At 50.4% G+C, this 20,084-nt stretch overlaps 1 protein-coding gene across 1 annotated transcript in view; it reads left to right on the plus strand.

Moving 5' to 3' along the window:
- Positions 1-3,003: 3,003 nt before the first annotated feature.
- GALNT15 (polypeptide N-acetylgalactosaminyltransferase 15) overlaps positions 3,004-20,084 on the plus strand; it is a 46,268-nt gene continuing 29,187 nt past the window's right edge. Inside the window, exon 1 of the mRNA XM_021678792.1 lies at positions 3,004-3,678. Within this exon, the coding sequence (XP_021534467.1) occupies positions 3,152-3,678 (527 nt within the window). The 5' untranslated portion in view covers positions 3,004-3,151. The remainder of the gene's footprint in view (positions 3,679-20,084) is intronic.

Raw genomic sequence — 20,084 nt, forward strand, 5'->3', positions numbered from 1 at the left:
TTTCATTCTTAGCAGACTTCAAGTATCATCCCATGATTATGGGCTGTGGGGAATCCTTTTAGGGCTGATCTAAATCCCGGAGTTTCAGAGGACATGCTGACCTCCCTTGACTTGAATCAGAATAGCTATATTGTTGTCTCTATGTTCACTCGAGAAATATTTATTGAGCGCCCACTCTGTGTCAGACACAGTTCTCTGGGGAAACAGCAGTGAACCGATGGAACAGTTCTCCTTGTAGGGCTTACCTTTTATGGGGGTGGGATGGGGGCATAGATAGCAAAGAACCGAGTTATCTTGTTTATCAAGTGTTGGACAAATCTACAGAGATTCTCAAAGAAAGCAAGGCAAGAGGACAGGATGCCATGCATAGATGGAGGGGCTTCTGGTGTGAAAGGGTGGGTCAGGAGAGGCCTCGCTGAACAGGCAATATTGGAAGAAACATGAAAGCAAGTAAATGAGCCTTATGGCTGGCTTTTTTGGGGAAGGAGAGGTCAAGCAAAGGATCAGCCAGGTAAAGGCCCTGGCAGTGGTAGGGGAGGGGTGGGGAGTTGGCTGGTGAGTTTGAAACCAGTGTTGCTGGAGAGGGTCGGGGAGGGTGTTCTGCCCTGGAGCTGGAGACTGCACATTCCTTGTTCTCTGAAAGTCTTCTGGAATCATCCTTGTTAACCTCAAAATGTCCCAGAAATTCGAAATGACATCTCCCAGAGTGCCTGCCTCTTGGACCTGAAAGCCATATAACTCCCACCCCACTACACCCTGATGTGGGATTTGGAAAATATGGTCTAATCCAGCAATCCTAACTGCTGTCCATCGGGACACTATGCTAGGCTATTAAGAACAATCACATATAACCCACTATGTCACCTCTGACTCTGAATGTCTTTAGAGAAAACACGCACACACACACACACACACACACACACACACACACACTGAGCTGGAGCTCTGGAAGAAGCAACTGAATCAAAAGGAAAAACATTTTTTTTCCGTGAGATGTTTAAGCTCACATTCTAAGATCAAAATCAAAATAGAAAAATGAGCAATTCATTTCAGGCATTCCCCAATGACAGCCCCCCCCCCCCCCCACACACACACTCCTGGTTACTGGGCAGACTGGCAGTTCTGCAGTCAGCAGAAGAAATGTACCTCACAGTCATGGTTAGTCACCCTTAATCAGCTAATCCAGCCGGGAGCCCAGGAACTCTGAGCATGCCGGATTCCCTCCTCTCTCCCATCTACAACACTCCCTTGGATCTCATGGCTTCAGGCACCATCCCTGCGCTGCTTTACCATCTGCAGGCCAGACCTCTCCCCCAACCTCCAGCTATTACGTATCCCCCTGCCCACCCTTCATCTCCCCTTGACATCTCAAACTTCACATGGCCCAACCAGCCGCTGTCATGTATCTCCTTCTACCAACTCCTGCCCTCTCCATCTTGGCTGATGGCAACTCTGTTCTTCCGACTACCAGACCAAAAACTTGAAATCATCCTGGACTCTTTTCTTTCTCTTTACACCGGATATCAATTCACCAGCCGGTTCTATAGGATCTTCCTTGAAATATGCCCAGAAGCTGACTGCTCCTCGCCACCTCCACTTTGGCCCATGCCTTCATCATTTCTCTCTGCAACAGCACCTGAGTTGGTCTCCCTGCTTCTGCCCTTTGCTCCCCCAGTCCGATCCCAACATAGCAGCCAGAGTGATCCCATTCAAATCTAAGTCAGTTGTGTCTGTCCTCTGCTCACAACCCTCCGAGGGCTCCCATCTCACTCAGAACAAAGAGGAAAAGCCCTACAATGCCCTCCAAAGTCCTCCATGATCCCCCCTCACCTCTTACCCCCTTTACCCCTTTCGTCCTGTTTTTCATCACACTCTGCCCTCCTCACTCTGTTCCTACCACACTGGATTCTCTGCTGCTCCTGGAAAAGCCCGGCATATGCTCGCTGTAGAACATTTGCATTTGCTATCCCCTCTGCCCCAGATGCTCATCCCCACATCGTTTTATTTGTTGCTGGACTCCCAGTCCCGGAATAGTTTTGGCACATAGTAGGTGCTCATTAATATTTGTTGGTTGAATGAAGGAGGTTTTACAACTGAAGAACATGCCACTCTTCTCCTGATTTCCCCCCCTTAGTGGCCGTGTATACGAGGCATTCAGATGCTTTTGGGGAGGAGGGACTTCAGGGAGCATCTCCCCCCAGCTTTCCTCATTCTCAGAAGGATGAGGACAGTGGTCCTCAAGAAGGAGGGAGAGTCCAGCCTAACTTTCCAGATCACTCGTGGGAGGCTCAGGGTGCAATAGATAGCTAGCTGTTTGCATCAATGCCCGCAGGTACAGCCTTTCTGAAATCAGGAGGGAATACTCTTTCCTGCCCCCGTGGGTGGAGAAAGAAGTCTTCTATCAGTGAGATTCAAATCTGAACTTCTGGGATGTTCCTGTTTGGGTTTGGTCCTGGCAGTGCCGGTGTTTATTTTGCCCCGGAGTTGTGCTCTGTGGGATTGTGCAAAGCCTTGAAACAGTGAGGGCATTAGGACCAGGAGCGAGGCGCATGCTTGGCTCCCGATGTGTCTGGCAGAGGGCTCTCAGCTGAGCACGGAGCTATGTGTGAAAGGAAACAGGCGCTGCCTGCCGGCTTCACATCTGTTGATCTGACCTGACTTGAAGCATCCAAAGGAGGACGACTGTCAGCTCCGCTGGACTGAGGACCCACCAGCTCCCCCCAAAGACATCGCATAGCAACCTGACCATTCATGCAAGGGGCGGGGGAGGGGGGAGACGAAACACGTGAGACCAAACACCTGAGCAGAATGGAATAATTTTTTCCCCAAGGAGATAAAGGGGGTAAAGGGGGCAAAACGATTCCATTTGCAGACCCCGCGAATGGGCTTTCAGAAGGCAATTACAGAAATCCACTCAGAGAGGAGCCAGGGTGGGACCTGGGTCCCGTGGCTTTCTGATTGTAAGTGCAAGTCAGTCTCACACATGCTGTTGGCTAATGTCAGATGGGAAAAAAGGAGCAGGTTAAGTGACCAGCAAAAAACTTCCAGGTGGAACTAGAAGCCAGGTTCTCCTGCACGCAGGAAGGAACCTGGAGCTGGAGGAGGGAGCGGACTTGAATATGACCTGTTGCATTTGGCAAGTTCCAGCAACATGCTGCTAAGGAAGCGATGCCGGCATGGACCATGCGGACTACAACTCCTGCTGCTCTTACTGATGCTGGGATGCGCCCTGCTGATGGTGGCCATGCTGCGCCCTCCCCCGCGCGCCCCACACCCTGCCCGCACAGCCCAGGCCGCCCCGCGCAGCCCTGATGCTGGGTACCGCCTGCACTTCGGGGAATCCCAGGAATGGGTGCTGGAGGCCGAGGATGAGGGCCAAGAGTACGGCCCCCTGGAGGGTCTGCCCCCCTTTATCTCGCTGCGGGAGGATCAGCTCCTGGTGGCCGTGGCCTCACCCAGGGCCAGAAGGAACAAGACCCAGGGCAGGAGAGGTGGCAGCTACCGGCTCATCAAACAGCCGAGCAGAAGGCAGGATGAAGAGGCCCCAGAGAGGGACTGGGCGGCCGAGGAGGAAGATGGGGCGGTATCCGAAGATGAGCTGACCCCACTCAGCCTGGAGGAGGCGTTCAGTGCCCGCATCCCCCTGCAGAGGGCGCTGCCCGAGGTACGGCATCCACTGTAAGTAAGGCCCTGGCTTCCCCTGTTTCGGAGACGTTAGCGGCAGACTCAGGGATGCCAACTTTCTCCACTCTGCCTCCACTGTCCTAAGGGCAGCAATTCCCAAGATGTGGTCCCTGGAGTCTCAAACCACATCCCAGACCCACTGAGTGAGAAACTCTGGGTGGGTCCGGTGATTTAACCAGCGCTCCACGTGCGAAAAGGAGGAGCTCTTACTTGCTCTTCTCTTCCCCACCCCGGTTCTAGTCCTTCTGTCTCGGGATTATCAGGTCAAACAGCTTTTTGCATTCAACACATAGTGAGCTTGGGGCAGATGTTCTCCAACCCACCCTCCAGCTCTAACACTCGGCCTTGATACATTTTGATATTATGATTGTTGCTATTGTTTGCTTTCCTTTTGGGTCAAAATAACAATTGAAACTAACATTTACGTGACTCCTGCCATCGTGCCTGATTTTAGGCTAAGAGCTGTTCATATACCAGTCCTTACAACTCTGTCCGATGAGTGAGAGGATTTACCATCAGGTTGATTTTATAGGTATGGAAACAAGGCACAGAGAAGTCAAGTAACTTGTCCACGGTCACACAGCTGGCAGGTACCAAAGCAGGGATTGGAATCCAAGAAGCTCCAGTCTCCCTAGACAGCCACCCCATGCTGCCCTCCTTAGTCTACTAGACTCAGGGCACAGTCCCAGTGCCCAGAGGCCAGAATGCTGTGCTGATGCAGCCGAGCCTGGCAGGGTGGCCCCACGGCCAGGAGGCAAGCTGGGAAGTGTGACAATATGCAGGCTGGACCCAGGGAGAGGCTGAGCTCGCCTTGTACATCCCCTGTCCTCCCCGACCATGACCATGGCCAGCTGCAGAGGAGGGCTCTGGTCCAGCAGCCAGGGCCAAAGTGGCTGGTTAGTTCGGGGAAGTCCCTTCCTATAAGCCACTGCTGTTCCTAGAGCCCAGAGAGTTTCCCAACAAGCAAACACATGCTCTGACCCTGTGGGTGAGCGAGTCCATGTAGAGCTGCAATCAAGAGCGAGACAATGTACTCCTCTGAGCCCTGGGTGGGGGCCGGGGAGGCGGGATGTTCCTTCAGCCTGACTGCCTGGCGCTCACCCTCGGGGCTGTGCAAATGCAGGTCAGCGCGTGGGAGAGTGGCTCCTTACATTGCACGTGTGGGTGCCTCACTCATCTTACCCATCCCAACCCTGCCGCTCCAGCTTCAGGTCTTGGCTTAAGAAGCTCTTTTCAGGAAACTTCCAGACCCAGCCAGGCCCACCCCGGTGCAGTTTTGGGCTCTCAGAAGTTTGAATTCATAACACTCACTACAACCAAAGCTAAATGGTCACTGATGTTTGTTCAGTGCTCAGGTCCCTGCCATGCAGACAGTAAAGAAATGAGGGCTGAATGAATGAATATATTGTTTTCAAATGCTCTGGATATGGTTTTTCTCCCTGGACAGAACAAGAAGGAGTGTCTTCATTTTGCCAATAAGAAACATTGCCTCAGACAAGAGGGTCTCTGGCTACCCATAGGTGTGTGTGTGTGTGTGTGTGCACGCGCACGTGCGTGTGCATTATGCAAATGTGCTGTGCATACGCATATCTGTGGGTGCATTGTATATGTGTGTTTGCGCACGTGTGTGTTGTGTGTGTAGTAAACAGCTTGCATGTGTGTTGTGCGTAGTACACGTATGTCGTGCATTATGTGGTGCCCGTGGGCCAAGTGACTGCGTGTGTTGTGCACTGTGCACAGGTGTGAGTTGTGTGGTGTGTAGTCACACATGCATGTGTTCATGTTCTTATGTGTGTGCATGTTGATGTACAAAGTGGCATATGTGGTACGTGTGTGATTATGTATGTTTTGCACACAGTGCGACGTGCATTGTGCATGTGTGTGTTGTGACTGGGTTTTTGTTTTGTATGTTTTTGTGGTATAGGTGTGCACGTATACTGTGTTGTGACTGTGTTACGTGTGCATGGCGTGCTTGTGTGAGTATGTGGATTGCGTGAGTTGCACACGTGTGGCACACACCTATTATCTGAGTTGTACCTGTGTATGTGGGCTGTGTGTACTATTCACGCGGTGTGAAGTGCAGGAGTGTCTTGGGTGCGTGTGGGTGCAAGTGTGGGTGAATTTTGCGGCACGTGCGTTGTGCCCCTGTAGGTGGTGTATATGCATATTGTATATGCGCTGCATGTGGTGTGGTGTACGTGTGTGTATTGTGAGGTGCCGCTTATTTTGCATGTTTGTGGGTACATGTATGCACGTGTATTTGGCGTGTATTGCCTGTGTGCGTTGAGTGTGTTGCATGTATGTTGTAAGTGTGTGGGGCGAGTTGTACGTGTGTGTGCGAGTGTGTGGCGCGTGTTATGCTTGGGGTGTGGAGTGCGTGGGTGTGTGTTGTGCGTGTGTGGTGGGAGTGCAGGTGCAGTTTGTGTCACGTGCGCGATGTTCACTGACGCGCGTGTGTGTGCGCCGCTTCAGTGGGTGCCTCTTCAAGCCAGCATAACCAACTGGTCTTAGGTTGTCTGGGACTTTCCGGGCTGGGAAACCCCGCAGTCCCAGGCAAACCCGCGCCCAGCCTGCCCCAGTTCTCCCAGGCCCGCCATCAGCTCCGTGTGGAGGTGTGTGGCGCCCTCTGCTGGCCCAGCCCCCCCCCATGCAGCCTGTGCGGCCGGGCGTCGGCCCCCAGCGTCTGCTTTCCCCTCTGCAGCTCAGGTGCTGCCCTTCCAGCCCCTCTCACGACACACAAGGGATTCTCTGCAAAGTGAGGCAACAAGCCCCCACACTCCCTCCAGGGTGACGGGCCTCTCCTCCTCTTTCCACTACAAAACCAGGCCCAGGTACAGCTCATAAAAGAACAGCCGTGTAGTAAGCGCCTACTCCGTGCGAGTCCTGCACTGCTTTCCCACCCGGGCTAGGAGAACCCTGGAAATCGCAGTGCCTCTGCCTTCGGCTGTGGTGTGCCGAGCACCACCCATCCTAGGGCTTCTTGCAAGCCTGTCCTAACCCAGACAAGTCCTGCCAGCCCCAATTCATGCACCAAAATCTCCAAACCAGTCCTGGCCTTTGCTCATTCCCCCCAAAAAGCCTCAGGCTTTTTCTGAGGACCTCTAAGGTCACTGCTGAAGGTCATGTTGAAAAGGGGCATGCAAGGAAGTCAGTAATAACGCAAGACTGAGACAGGAAAGAAAAAAATCAGTGTAAAAAGTCAAAAGGCAGGCTCTGGAAAGAAAGGCAAAACTACAGGGAACATTTATCTGAACACTTCCTATGTGCTAGGGACCCTGCTAAGTGGTTTTCATTCACTTAATCTTCATAACGAACCCATAAGCTAGACACTAGTATCATTCCCATTTTACGGATGTGAAAACTGAGGCACAGAAAAGTGAAGGGACTGAAGCCAGGTTATCTGACCGGTGTGTCTGGCACCAAAGTCATGTTGGTAACTGCCACGTTGTACTTTCTGGGCAAGTCACTTGGGCTGGAAGCCTTTCAAGTTTCTCCACCTATAAATTAGGGAGAACTCACACGGGTCCACAGGGAGACACGGAGGAGGGAGGAGGATGTCTGTCACAGCATCCTTGGTGGCACTGAGGAGTTGGAAGCCACCTGGGCATGTGATCAGGGGGCGCTGGGGGAGCTGGGTGCAGCCCAGAGGCACTCTGCAGGAGGCAGACGTCACAGACTCAGTGCACAATACCGATGGGGGGAGACCTTCGAGCACCATGCGGAGCGAAGCAAGTAAGATGCAGAAAAGAGGTCCGTAGCATGACATCACTGGGGAAATGTGAGCCCCGTGCACACTGACCAGTGTGTTCTTTATAAGAACAGATGAAGCTCCGTGGACTGGCCGTGCTGTGCGGAGGGCAGGGTCCTGGGGCCAGGGGCAGGACTAGAAGTGAATGATTACATAGATGAAATAAAGAGAAATAAAGAGCCCCAGACTGAAGACTAGGGTTGACTCAGTCCTTCAAAGCTGCTATCAAAGAGGGGGTCGGGAGGAAGAGGCCTTGCCCATTCAGCCTCGTGTGGCATGACAGCTTTCGAGCCTCTGCCAGGCCCAGCTCTCCTTTGATCATGCTGGCATCTGGCGTGGGGCAATCGATTGCCAGGATCAAAGAGGCTCCCAACTGAGAAAGTGCTTCGTAATCTCCTGGTCCAGGCAGTGGCCCTCAAACTTGAGTTCACATGGGATCACCTAGAGGCCTTGCTAAAATGCAGATTCCTGGCCTCTCCTCCTACATTGTCTGATTCACTAGGTCAAGGGTGGGGCCCAAGAATTTGTTTTCTACAGGTTTCCTGGGTGATGCTTAAGCTGCTGATCCAAAGACACTCTGTATACCTAACAGGTTAGACAGACCCGCACTTCACAAACTTTCAAGTGTATGTAACCCCTCCCCCCAGGCATCTTGTTAAAATGCACAGTCTAATGTAGTAGGCCAGGGGTTTGGCCCCAGATTTGACACTTCCATCAAGCTCCTAGCTGGTACTGGTTCTTCTGGTCCACAGACCACATTTTTCAGCAGCAAGGGGCTACATCGCTGGTTCACCAAAGTATATACTCATCAGATTCCCCCATCTTGCTTGTTAAAAATGTAGATTTTCAGACCCCTTTGCTGGAGACTCTCCATATAGTTCTGAGTTGGAGTGCGGTGATCTGAATTTTTAAAAGCTGATCTTAGTTCGGAGAACCACTGATGTGGACAGTGAGTGGAGAGGGAGTAGAGCTCTGGAAGCTTCCATGGAGGAGGTAGTACTGGAATTGGAAAATAGAAAAGAGAGGTAGAGAAGAACACAGTCCCCTTCATGACCCAGAGTTTTGTACTTAAATACAAATGTCAGCTCAGCCGTACCTGGCTGGGTGCTACCTACTTGCATCAATTTAGAACTTGCGTTCCTATTTTGGCCCGTGTCTCCCTGGTTTATATCCCTACAACTGTGACCAACTCATACGCCCAAAGAACAGGGGACCTGGGGCTGAATCTTGGCCCCAGCTTCTCCCGTGGGACCCTGTGTGATCATTCAACCTCTCCAGCCTCAGTTTCCTCTAAAATGTAGCTAAAATAACACCCTCTCATGGGGTTGTAGATTAAATGAGATAAAATGTGTGATGACCTCCCCCCTCAGTAGTCTAGTCCAAACAGAAGGTGTCCTTGTCATATTCTTAAGTGTAGGGCCTAGGAGTGAAATGAGAGATGGAGAAAAGTCTGAGCAGGCAGCTGTGGACATCACGTCACTGTCCTATCTCTGATCAAAGAGTTATTTTCTACCCCATGGGCTGCTAAATCATCACTGACTTGGTGGCGCAGTGGAATTACCTGGTAAGTGGTAAAAACTACTCATGCCAGGTCGCTCTCCAAGGGTTTCTTACTTAGTTGGTCTGGGGAGAGGCCTGGGCCTCCCCAGGTAGTTCCGATGGGCAGCCAGGGCCGAGGACCAGGGCTTCGAGGCACCAGGTCCACCGCCAGTGGGGAGACGCAGGAAGGGGTATCCTCTCCTTTGTTCCCTCCGTCCTGCCCAGAGGCCGCTTTGGCAGCAGCTTTGTTGTCCAGGAGAGGGTCGTGCTGCTCGGGGGCGGGGTCAGTGAGGCGAGAGCAGAAGGAGCAGGCTGGGGCCGTCACCCGGGGCTGGAGCTCAGCTTACCCACCCTCCCAACCTGCAAGGGAGGGAAGACAACCCCGTGTGGACAGTAGGAGTGCTGGGTCTGGGCCCTGGCCAGGCGAGTCACAGACGGAATACACACGCACCAAGCCTTCGGCCCTCAAGCCCGGGGCAGCCACGGCTGGGAGCGGGCCCCCCCGCCCCGACCATGGATCTCCATTCTGGATCCATCACCCTTCAGTGGGCTTGTGGTATAGACAGGCTGAGTCTAACTGTCTGAGATCAAATGTGCTCAGGGGAGTCAATGCAGCAGAGTCTTGCTTTGTGCTTCGGGTTAGGCTGGGGGATTAGATCAGAGGTGGTTAACTCCCGTCTTACCTTTTTTAATTCTTAGGAAAACTGCTTTTTCCCCTGAAAGTGTGGTCCTCAGGATCAAAAATGCAGAATTTCAGGCCCCACTCAGACCTACTAGATGAAAATCTCTCTTGTTGACAAGATCCCTAGCTGATTTATATTCATGTCAGAGTTTCAGAAACTCTGATGAGGCCAGTGGTTCACAGCCTTGCCTGCACATTAGTATCAACTGGAGAGTTTTACAGATCATCACACCCAGGCTCCACCCCAGAACAACCAATTAAATACAGTTCGCTGGGACTCTCCTAAGTCATTCCAGTTGCCGCCACCCTTTGAGGTGAGAAGGAGCAGAGACACTGGAGGGCTTCCTGTAGTCTGCACAGGGAGTGAGGAGCTGGGACTGCCTAAGGAGGAGGGCTAGGGGTGCAGGAGGAGGACAGGAAAGAGACTCACAAGCCATAGCCCCTCTAGGGCTGGGCCTTCCTGATGTCCTCCAGCAGCCAGTGTCCCCGGAGCCTGCTCATGTTGCCCTCCTGGCCACTTACCAGCTAATGTCTTGCCACTAACAACCACTGTCCTTTGCTCAAGCTCTGGTCCAGAGGCCAGCAGCATCAGGATCACCTGAAGTGCAGCCTCTGGGATCCAAATCTGCATTTATGGACGGAGATTGGGGTGGGGTGGGGCATGACAGGTGGGTGTTAACATCTGAGAGGCCCTGGGCAACCGCTTGGCTTTTGCTGCCTCGTCTTCGGCTTACTGCCTGTTCTATGACCTACTACCAACTGCTGATCCTCTCTGTAGGTCCGAATATCAAACTCCTTGAGGTAGAGGAGCTGGAAGGTTCACCTGGCTACGATTTGGGGGAGGCTATGCCCGTTAGGGGGACTCTTGCCCCAGGATGCCTCATAGGCCCTGGTCAGTGTGCAGACCAGTGACTCCTTGTCAGTGCCCATCTTTAGTCCAGGGCCAGGGAGCCAGAATCAGAGCAAAGCCAATGATGCCTGGAGCCCCTGAGAAGGAGACTGTGAGGCTTCTGAGGACCCCATAAAGAGAAGGGGACTGTGTGACCCTTGTGTGACTTCTCTCCAACTCTGGGGAATGACAGGTGGGCAGCACTAGCCTCAACTCTAGGCTCCAGCTTGTCCCATACTCCTCTCTCATTTGTAGGAAGTTGTCCATCCCTCAAAGGATCATCCCCAGCTGTGTCCCAGCCCTTCTGGAAATTGGTATTCCCAGGATGAGCTCCAGCGATTACAAAACGGACTGAACACTGGGATTTTCACAGAATGTGGGATGCTGACTCTCTGGCATTACCCTCCCATTTGCATAGACCACCAGTCTATATGCTCTTTGCGAGCAAGAACAGTGCCTACCTTCATTCATTGGACAAATATTTATTTAGCAACTATGAAAGGTGAAAAGGTGAGCAAGACCCAGCCCTAAACCCAAGGAGCTTGGGGAGCACTGAGGGACGCAGATAAGCACCCAGGTTGTTGCATCAGTGGGCTCCAGGCAGCGATATGGAACTCATCTGAGTGGGGGACCTCTGCTGATTTGGTGGAAGCTGGAGGTCAGTAACCCCAAAACAGAAAACCCAGCAGACACCTTTCTACTCTGGCCAGGCACAGAAAGGGTGGGGGGCGGTGTTTGTGGCCCAGCCAGGCCATCTGGCACAAAGCGATGACTCATCCTTTTCAGAATCATTGCCCAAATGCATTTTCTGAGTTCATAGGGGATCCTGGAGCTGCATGCAGAGAGGGCGTGCATCTGTGTGTAAACACAGACCCCAGACTCCTCTGATCTCGGAGTGTGAAGATCTGAAGCTAACATTCATTCAGCAGCCCTCTTGGGCCAGGAGGAGCCCTTTAATCCAAGCAGCACCCCTGGGCTATAGAAACGTATCAGCCTCCCCGTGTTGGCTAATTAGGGGATGTAAATGGAGCCAGGAGCCAGAGCCAAGCTGATTTGATTCCAAAGCCCTTGGTTTTTTCCTTCCCTGCTGCAGCCACTCAGAAAGATGGACAAATGAGGTCAGGGTGAGCTTGTGGACGTATACCAACGCGAGACAGTAAAATATCCACCAGCTATGTGGTTGAAGGACAAAGAAAGTAACCCCGTTAGGAAATAAGAAGAACATGCATTTCTTCATGGATCCTCTTCACAACTGCCTGTCCCATTTGTGGACCACTTTGCAATGTCCGAAAGCGGTTTCTAGGCACCGCCTCACCGGTTCCCCCAGCGAAGCCGTGGCACAAATAGAACAGGAAGAATGTGCACCCCCACTTGACAGAAAGAATCGGAAACGTGGAGAGGGGGGTGACTTGCCCAGGGCCCTTTTGCTCACTTGTCTTTTACCTACCTACCTTATTCCCTCAGACGATTGAAAAATATGGCATAAAACAGAAAATTGCTATTATATAATGCTAATCAAGATAAGGGGAAATAAATTTGGAATACCTTCCCTTCAGTTCCTGGTATGCCCAAGCTCCTTTTCACCTGCAGGCCTTAGCAGAGGCTGTGACATCTGCCGGGAACACTGTTCCCCACCCACGCCCCTTTCTTCAACTGCATGCTGCCCACCCTTCAGGTCCTGGCTTTCATATCCCTGCCCCACTCCCTGAGTGTCTCCTTGGAGCTGCAGCTGTTAAATAATCACCTGGTTATCAGCTTCATAGGATATAAACTCCGTGACATCAGAGGCTGTCTTAGTTTAGGTTCCTCCAAAGCAGACCCTGAGACGAAAATTCGTTTTGCAGACGATGCCAGGGAGCCCTGGTAAGGGACTGGGAATGTGGAGCAGAAAATAGAAGGCCGATGAAAGGTGTGTTTTCAAGGCAGTTACCTTTGTGGGCAGCTAGGGCTCAGCCTGCTGGGGAATCTGGGAGGTGCTATGGAACACGCGTCTCCATGTGTTTGACCTCCTTAGGGTCAGGGTTGCTGGGTATGAATACGTCAGCTCCTTTTAGTCACTGGCTGAGGGCAGCTCTCAGGGGAGGGCAGTTCTTCAGGTCAGCTGCAGGAGAGCATCTCCAGCAGGCAGAGAAATCCCTTAGGCAGTTGGAAGGCAGGCTGTGGTGTATTGTAGGGGTACGGCCCAAGGGGATATGGGCGGGGCACCACAGATTCGGCTTCAAGGATCTTACCTATTTAATTCATCTTTCAGTCCTCACAGACTTCGGTTGTCAGGAAATACCTGTTAAATAACTGGATGGAAAGAGGGAAAGTCAAGACCAAAGAGAAAATTAGAATGAAAGTAGGCAATCCATAGAACCCTCTCAATGACTAAATATCCTAGTTCCTTACTCTGAGCTTCCTGGCAGCCAAACTGAAAAAGGAAACACCCATAGATATCACGATCCTTATTGCTCATGAGGGGAAAACATACCAAGTCCGCAGAGGAAGAAAAGTGCCTTTTCCTAGCATTTATATGTGACGGGAATTTCCCTCCGAAGCTGTGTAGAGGTGATAGTCAGTGATAGAGGACAGACACAACACCCTCAACAGGTTCCCTCTGTGATGAAAGCTGAGAGCACGAGGCCAAGCATGACTCCACAAAAACAAATTTCTAAGGTAGCCAAGACAGAGCTTTCTGAGGACCTTAATGAATCAGTGTAGACAGTCCAGAGCAGCTGAAGGAATCAATGGATTGCATAATCTTCAAATAACCCTCCATCATTGTCACTTTGATTTGGATCCCAGGACCCAAGCCTCATGACCCTGAATCCAGAACATTCTGTTAACACTTTAGTCCAAGATGGCCGTATCTATTCTGGTTAAGAGCATTAGGTTTAACATCAGACTGACCAATCAGCTATCTGCTGTGTAACTTAAAGCAAGTCACTTGAGCTCTCTGGGCTCTAGTTTCTTCATCTCTAAAATGGGAATGTGTATCCAGTATCTAGTGCTGCATACACATCACCTCAAAATTTAATGGCTTAAAAAACAGATAAATTGAACTTCATGAAAATCAAAACTTTTTGTGCTTCAAGAAAGTGAAAGACAACCCAAGAATGGGAGAAAATATTTGCAAATCTAATAAGGGGTTTGTATCATAATACATAAAGAACCCTTCCAACCCAACCCAACAAAAAGACACCCAATTTAAAAATAGGCAAAGATTTGAGTAGACATTTCTCCAAGGAATACATAGAAATGGCCAAAAAGCTCATGAAAAGATGTTCAAACCATTAGTCAGTAGGGAAAAACACAAATTAAAATCACAGTGAGATAGCATTTCACCACCCACTAGAATGGCTAAAATAAAAAAGGCAGACCATCATAGGTGCTGACAAGGATGTGAAGAAGTTGAAACCCTCACACATTGCTGGTGGGATTATAACATGATACAGCTGCTTTGGAAAACAGTTTGGCAGCTGCTCAAAATGTTAAACAGTTACCACATAACTCAGGGATGCCTGGCCTAGCTATAGACACATGAGAATTGAAAACATATTTCGTATGTTCCTAAAAACTTGTTTCACAAACTCATAAAAACTTGTACATGAATGTTCATAGCAGCATTACTCAAAACAGCCCAGCATGGAAACACTTAACTGTCCATCAACTGATGATTAGATAAACAAACTGGTATATTCAAACAATGGAATACTAGTTAGCAGTAAAAAGGAGTGAAATACTGGGGCGCCTGGGTGGCTCAGTAGGTTAAGCGACTGCCTTTGGCTCAGGTCATGATCCTGGAGTCCCAGGATCTAGTCCTGCATCGGGCTCCCTACTCAGCAAGGAGTCTGCTTCTCCCTCTGACCCTCCCCCCTCTTGTGCTCTCTCTCTCTCATTCTCTTTCTCAAGTAAATAAAATCTTAAAAAAAAAAAAAAGAAATACTGATGCTCGCTACAACATGACGAACCTTGAGAACATTCTGCTAGGTGGAAGAAGCCAGTCACAAAAGGCCACGTATTGTGTGATTCCATTAATATGTATAAAGTGTCCAGAGTAGTCTCTAGAAACAGCAAGTAGATTAGTGTTTGCTTGGGGCTAGGGTGGTTGCCAGAGGGTGGGGAGTAACTGCTAATGGGTAATGGGTTTCTTTTGGGGGTGATGAAAATATTCTGAAATTAGATACTGGTAATGGATGTACAAGCTTGTGAATATACTAGCAACCACTAAATTGTACAATTTTCTAAGGGTGGATTTTATGATATATGAATTATATCTCAATAAACTTATTTCAAAATATTAGCGGCTTAAAACAACCATTTATCCATGATTCTATAATTAGGACTGGACTCAGCTGGGCATTTCTTCTGCCACCCTCACCTGGGGTCCCTCCTGGGGTTGCTGTCATCTGGAGGCTAAGTGGGATTGAGTGATCCAAGATGGCCTCTCTCACATATCTGGCGCGTATGCTGGTCCTCTGCTGGGGCACCTCAGCTTTTCGCCAAGTGGCCTCTCACCCTCTGTTAGAGTAAGATACCTTTCCTTAACATTGCATTTGATGGCAGCAAGGGGAAGCTGCAAGGCCCCTTGGAACCTCAAGTTGGGAGTCCCAGAATATCACTTCCAGTACATTCTATCCGTCAGAAAAAGTCACAAGACCAGCCAGATTCGGGGGCTGGGTGGGGGGGAGGTGGAGAAATAGGTTGCACCTCTTCATGAGAAAAGTGGCAAAGTCATGTTGCAAAGGAGCATGCATATGAGGGTGGACAGAATTGTGGTGACCATCTCTGCACACGCGAAAATACCTACTTCAAAGGGCAGTTGGGAGGGTCAAATGTGATAATGCATGTATTTAGCACAGCACCTGACGTGTAGGAACCCTCATTAAGTGGTGGCTACAGTGAATATTAATAAGACACTACAACATCACATGGCCCACCCTAATTTCCCCAATCCCCCGTGCTGAGAACAGATTGCAGACAGCGAAGCTGGAAAGGTCTAGACGTTGTATAGTGAGTGAATCCTTCCTTCATGTGGAAACGAGGGCCCAGGGGGGTGACAGACCTGCTCAAAGTCCCTTATTGCCCTTTGCTCACAGGGGATTCAGAGGTCTGAGCATGGCATCTGTCTTCTTCCAGCGCACGTGGCGCATGCCCTCTGACCCCTGGTCTCACACTCTTCCCCCCGGACTGGTATCCTGGGTCGGGCTCCAAGCAGGAAGGTCTCAGAGGGAAAAGAAGCACAGAAGGCAAAGTGTTGCCTAGGATGAAGGAGCAGGAGTCCCCGAAGTTAGGGGTAACTCAGATGTCACAAAATGACAGCCCACACGTTGTATCCTGTCCCAGACATGCTGTTTGGCTGCAGTTGTTTTTTAAAAAGATTTTATTTTTAAGTAATCTCTACACCCAACATGGGGCTTGGATCCACAACCCTGAGATCAAGAGTCACATGGTTTATTTTTTGGTTTACTTGAGAGCCCCAGACCACGGGCTTTTTTTTTTTTTTTTTTAAATAGTGGAAGAGTGACCGATATTTAAAAATTGAGAGATTCCCGGGGCGCCTGGGTGGCTCAGTCAGTTAAGCGTCTGCCTTCGGCTCAGGTCATGATCCCGGGGTCCTGGGCTCGAGCCCCGCATCGGGCTCCCTGCTCTGCGGGAAGCCTGCTTCTCCCTCTCCCACTCCCCCTGCTTGTGTTCCCTCTCTTGCTGTCTCTTTCTCTGTCAAGTAAATAAATAAAATCTTAAAAAAAATTGAGAGATTCCCCATAAACAGTTCAGGTTTATGGCTTTTTCTGAAAATCAGAACGATCTGGCGATGCTGAGTTGAATTTCCTCCTGGTGACACTGGCTACTCTGAGGGGGGCCACGTGGTCTCTCGCTCCGGGCAGCGCCCCCACCCCCACCCGGGCCAGGTCACTGTCCCCTGGCTGTCTGACAGTCTCTGCAGACATCTGAGTGTGTGCTCGCTCGTACCCAACCAAGGAGCACTTGCAAGGAGGAGTTGGCCGCTTTTAAGCAGTCTTTGTTGGCTGCATTTTAGAGAGTTTGTTTTGTTTGTTTGCTTGCTTCCAGCGGTTTGTTTTGTTTGTTTGCTTGCTTCCAGAGGCTTCCAGCAGCTTCTCTGAATCACTGCTCAAGCTCTCTCCCTAGTCGGGCCTACCTACATCCCTCGCCCCCCACCCTCCAGACCTCTGTGAAATGGGTGGGAGGTGGGCAGGAAGAACAGGTATATTATGAAGCAGTTGGTAGGTTTGTAGTACCGCCTGCCTTCCTCTTCCCAGGCCCCACCTCCCTCCTTGTGCCCTCTCTCTCCTTAGGGACCTGATGTCCCCATGGTGACATCAGGGGACCAGGGTTCCCAAACACAAGTGATCAGGGCCCCACCATCTGGACCATTTCTTACTGTTCCCTCAGGATCTCCCAAACCTTACCCACTCATATCAGTTAAGGGGCAAGTGGATGCTTGCTCTCACAAGCCTTACTCTCCTGAGGAGAATTCCTCCTATATTTTAATAAAACAAAATGGAAGCCACCAACACCACTTGGGTCAACAGGGGACGGGAGGCCTTTGTTCCCAAAGGCCGCCTGGCGACTGAGAACATCTCACTGCTAGGCCGTGTTCTGTAGAGGTTGGGTCCAGCAGGGGATCTGTATGAGTTCCAGTCACTCATATGGCTTTCTTTGCCTGCTATCTTCCGTGGTGGACCACACCGTCATGCCACACAACTCCAAGGGGCCCTGTCACGTGGCGTTCTGTGAGCATGGCACCCCCTGGAGTTGGGCGGTGCAGCAGCCCCTGGGGCGGCAATGAGGATTAAATGACAGAGCACGTGGGAAAATCCCACACATATCAGGGATCAGTATTTTTAGAACACCTGACCAGTCTTCTCCTATGATGAAAAGCAATACCAGAAACTAGCCAGCCCACGACACTAACCTGAGAAATAGCAAGAGTTTCCATTTATTGAAAGCTTGCTATGGACAAGGCACATAAGGCATCTCTTTGTTTATATAATCTTTTTTTTTAAGTTTTTTTGTTTTTGTTTTCGTTTTTTTCAGAGAGAGACAGAGAGAGTGGGAGAGAGTGAGTGGGGAGAGGGGCAGCAGGAGAGAATTTCAAGCAGACTCTCTGCTGAGCATGATGCGGGGCTTGATTCCCAACCCATGAGATCATGACCTGAGCTGAAACCAAGAGTCAGACACTCAATCGACTGAGCGACCCAAGCACCCCTATATAATCTTTACATAGCCTTCCAAAGTAGCTTTACTTGTTATCCTCATTTTATAGACAAACACATACCTAGAAGGGTATCCTGGCACATGGGAGGCTTGCGAAAACTAACATGTATTGAACTCTTACTATGAATATGGCACTGGGATAAGTACTTCATATATATTAACTCATTTGATCCTTCCAACACCCCCATTTTACAGATGAGAAAACTGAGGTTAATCATATTACATGCTCAAAAAAGACTTACTGGGATCAAAAGGAGTGCAAAAAATAAGGATTGATTATTACAGACATAACTGGGTCTGTGGATCTGGAAATTGTTGAAGGATGGTTATCAGAGAGCTTATGTCACTTGCCCAGGCCACATAAGGACAGATTCAAGGTTAGAACTCAATGCCAAAGCTTAATCTCTGTCCACGTGACGTACAGGCTCTTTCCAAGATGCCCTGAACGGACAGAGTTTTTCAGCGAGGTGAGTGGGGTTGCAGTTCGCCTGCCCTCAGGGCATCGTGTGTCACACCCTCCTCCACTCTGTGCTACTACCTGGGCCGTGGGCATGGAGAAGGCGCACCCCATTTGCCCATCCCCACAAGACAGTGCTGCCCACAGGTGGATGGTGCCCATCCCTGGAATGATGACCACAGACACCCCCAGAAGGGCACGCATATAGCCGGTCCTGCTTCCTGCCACTGGTGTCTGGAAGCAACACAGCCTACACCATCCACAGGCCCTTCTGTCTGGTCACTCCATTCACCAGAAACAAAATAATCCATCCCTGGCTCCTGTGAAAAGCGTCAAATATGCCCCGAGACGCAACACCTTGCCAAAGTTCTGTTTCTAATATTTAGGGCTGCACTCCCTCCACAGCCTTGCCAAGAGTGCCGGGCCTTCTGGCAAACCACAGGATTCACTCAGAGCCCATGCTTGTCCTCCCCTCAAACTCCAGATTATTTTCACGGTTCCCAGCAGTCCTGCGGTTGCCTGAAGAGGTGCCCCAGAGCTTGCTTGGAGACCATGTGAGCTCCCTTCTGTAGAGCAGGTGACGGTCGCGCCTGAGCTGTTGCCAGGACTCCCATCTTCACAGCTCGGGGTGGGGGGCATCTCCCTTGGCCTTGTAACAGCTCTCAGAGACCCACTTGGCCTTTCAAAGTCCTAGGAGCCTCATCAAGTTTATCCCAGTCACGCTCCTCGTCCCCGTTCATCTCTTCTTCCACCTTCTCTCACTGTGAAGCAAGAGCACAGATCTATCTACCCACAAAACCTAGAAAATGCTGGAGCAAGACAGCTGGAGGGCGAAGAATCTTAACAAAATTCTCTTCGGAATCCCTGCTCCCCTGGCTTTTCCTCTTGCTTTCCCCTCTCCTACCTGAAGAGGGCCGTGAAGAGTCAAGAACACAGAATTTCAAGGCTGGAAGAGCCTCGGGGATCATCTTGTTAGTAATGGTACATCTTCTAACCATGGCAGCCAGTTCTTACCCAGCGCTTCCTCTGTGCCATCCACTGTCCCTCGTGCTTTACAAAGGCCATTCATCTCCACAGCAGCGCTGTGAGGCGGGTGCTGTTATGACCATCTGGAGGAAACCAGGGCCCCAAGAAGCTAAGCAGCTTGCCCAGGGTCATTTGCACCGCTAGGAAGGGGCGGAGCCCCAGCACCCATGGCCTGAATCATCAGGCTAGATGCTCTAAGGGTCCCTGAAGCCAAAGAAAGGAAGTCAGTCGCCCTGGAGTCACCAGCTATGTAGCAGAGCAGAAAGCTCTCCTGTCTTCTGACGTTGAGGAATGTGTGAGGACCGTGGTCCCAAAGAGCTGGAGTTTCAGTAAGAATCCCTTTCACTGGTGGAGTCTCTACTGCGTGCCAGGCACTTGTTCCTTACAAAAGCTTTGAAACAGGCACCACGGACATTCCCATTGTGCAGATGAGGAAAACCCAACTTCCAAAAGTAGTTCAGGCAGCCTCTCGGCTATACTGTTGGGTGGTTGTTAAGGACGGTTATGTTTTACAAAGAGAAGCATAAATACACTACACGTGCTAATTACATTTTTTCCAAGATAGCTATAAAAGAGCCGCTGTCTATGGCATGCCTGTAATTATTCTTCGATTCTCACAACAGGCCCTGGGGGTAAATATTATCCAGTGTTCAGATGAGGAAACTAAGGCTTGTAAATATTGAGTATATTATCCAAGGGGTTAGGAAGCAGCAGAGTGAAGATTCAAATCTAAATATGATTCTGAAGTCTAAGCTCTTTAACCACCTTTCTTCAAGGACGCGCGCGCGCGTACACACACACACACACACACACACACACACACACACACACACACACA

Source organism: Neomonachus schauinslandi, chromosome 1 (genome assembly GCF_002201575.2).
Source record: "Neomonachus schauinslandi chromosome 1, ASM220157v2, whole genome shotgun sequence".
Taxonomy (NCBI): Eukaryota; Metazoa; Chordata; class Mammalia; order Carnivora; family Phocidae; genus Neomonachus; species Neomonachus schauinslandi.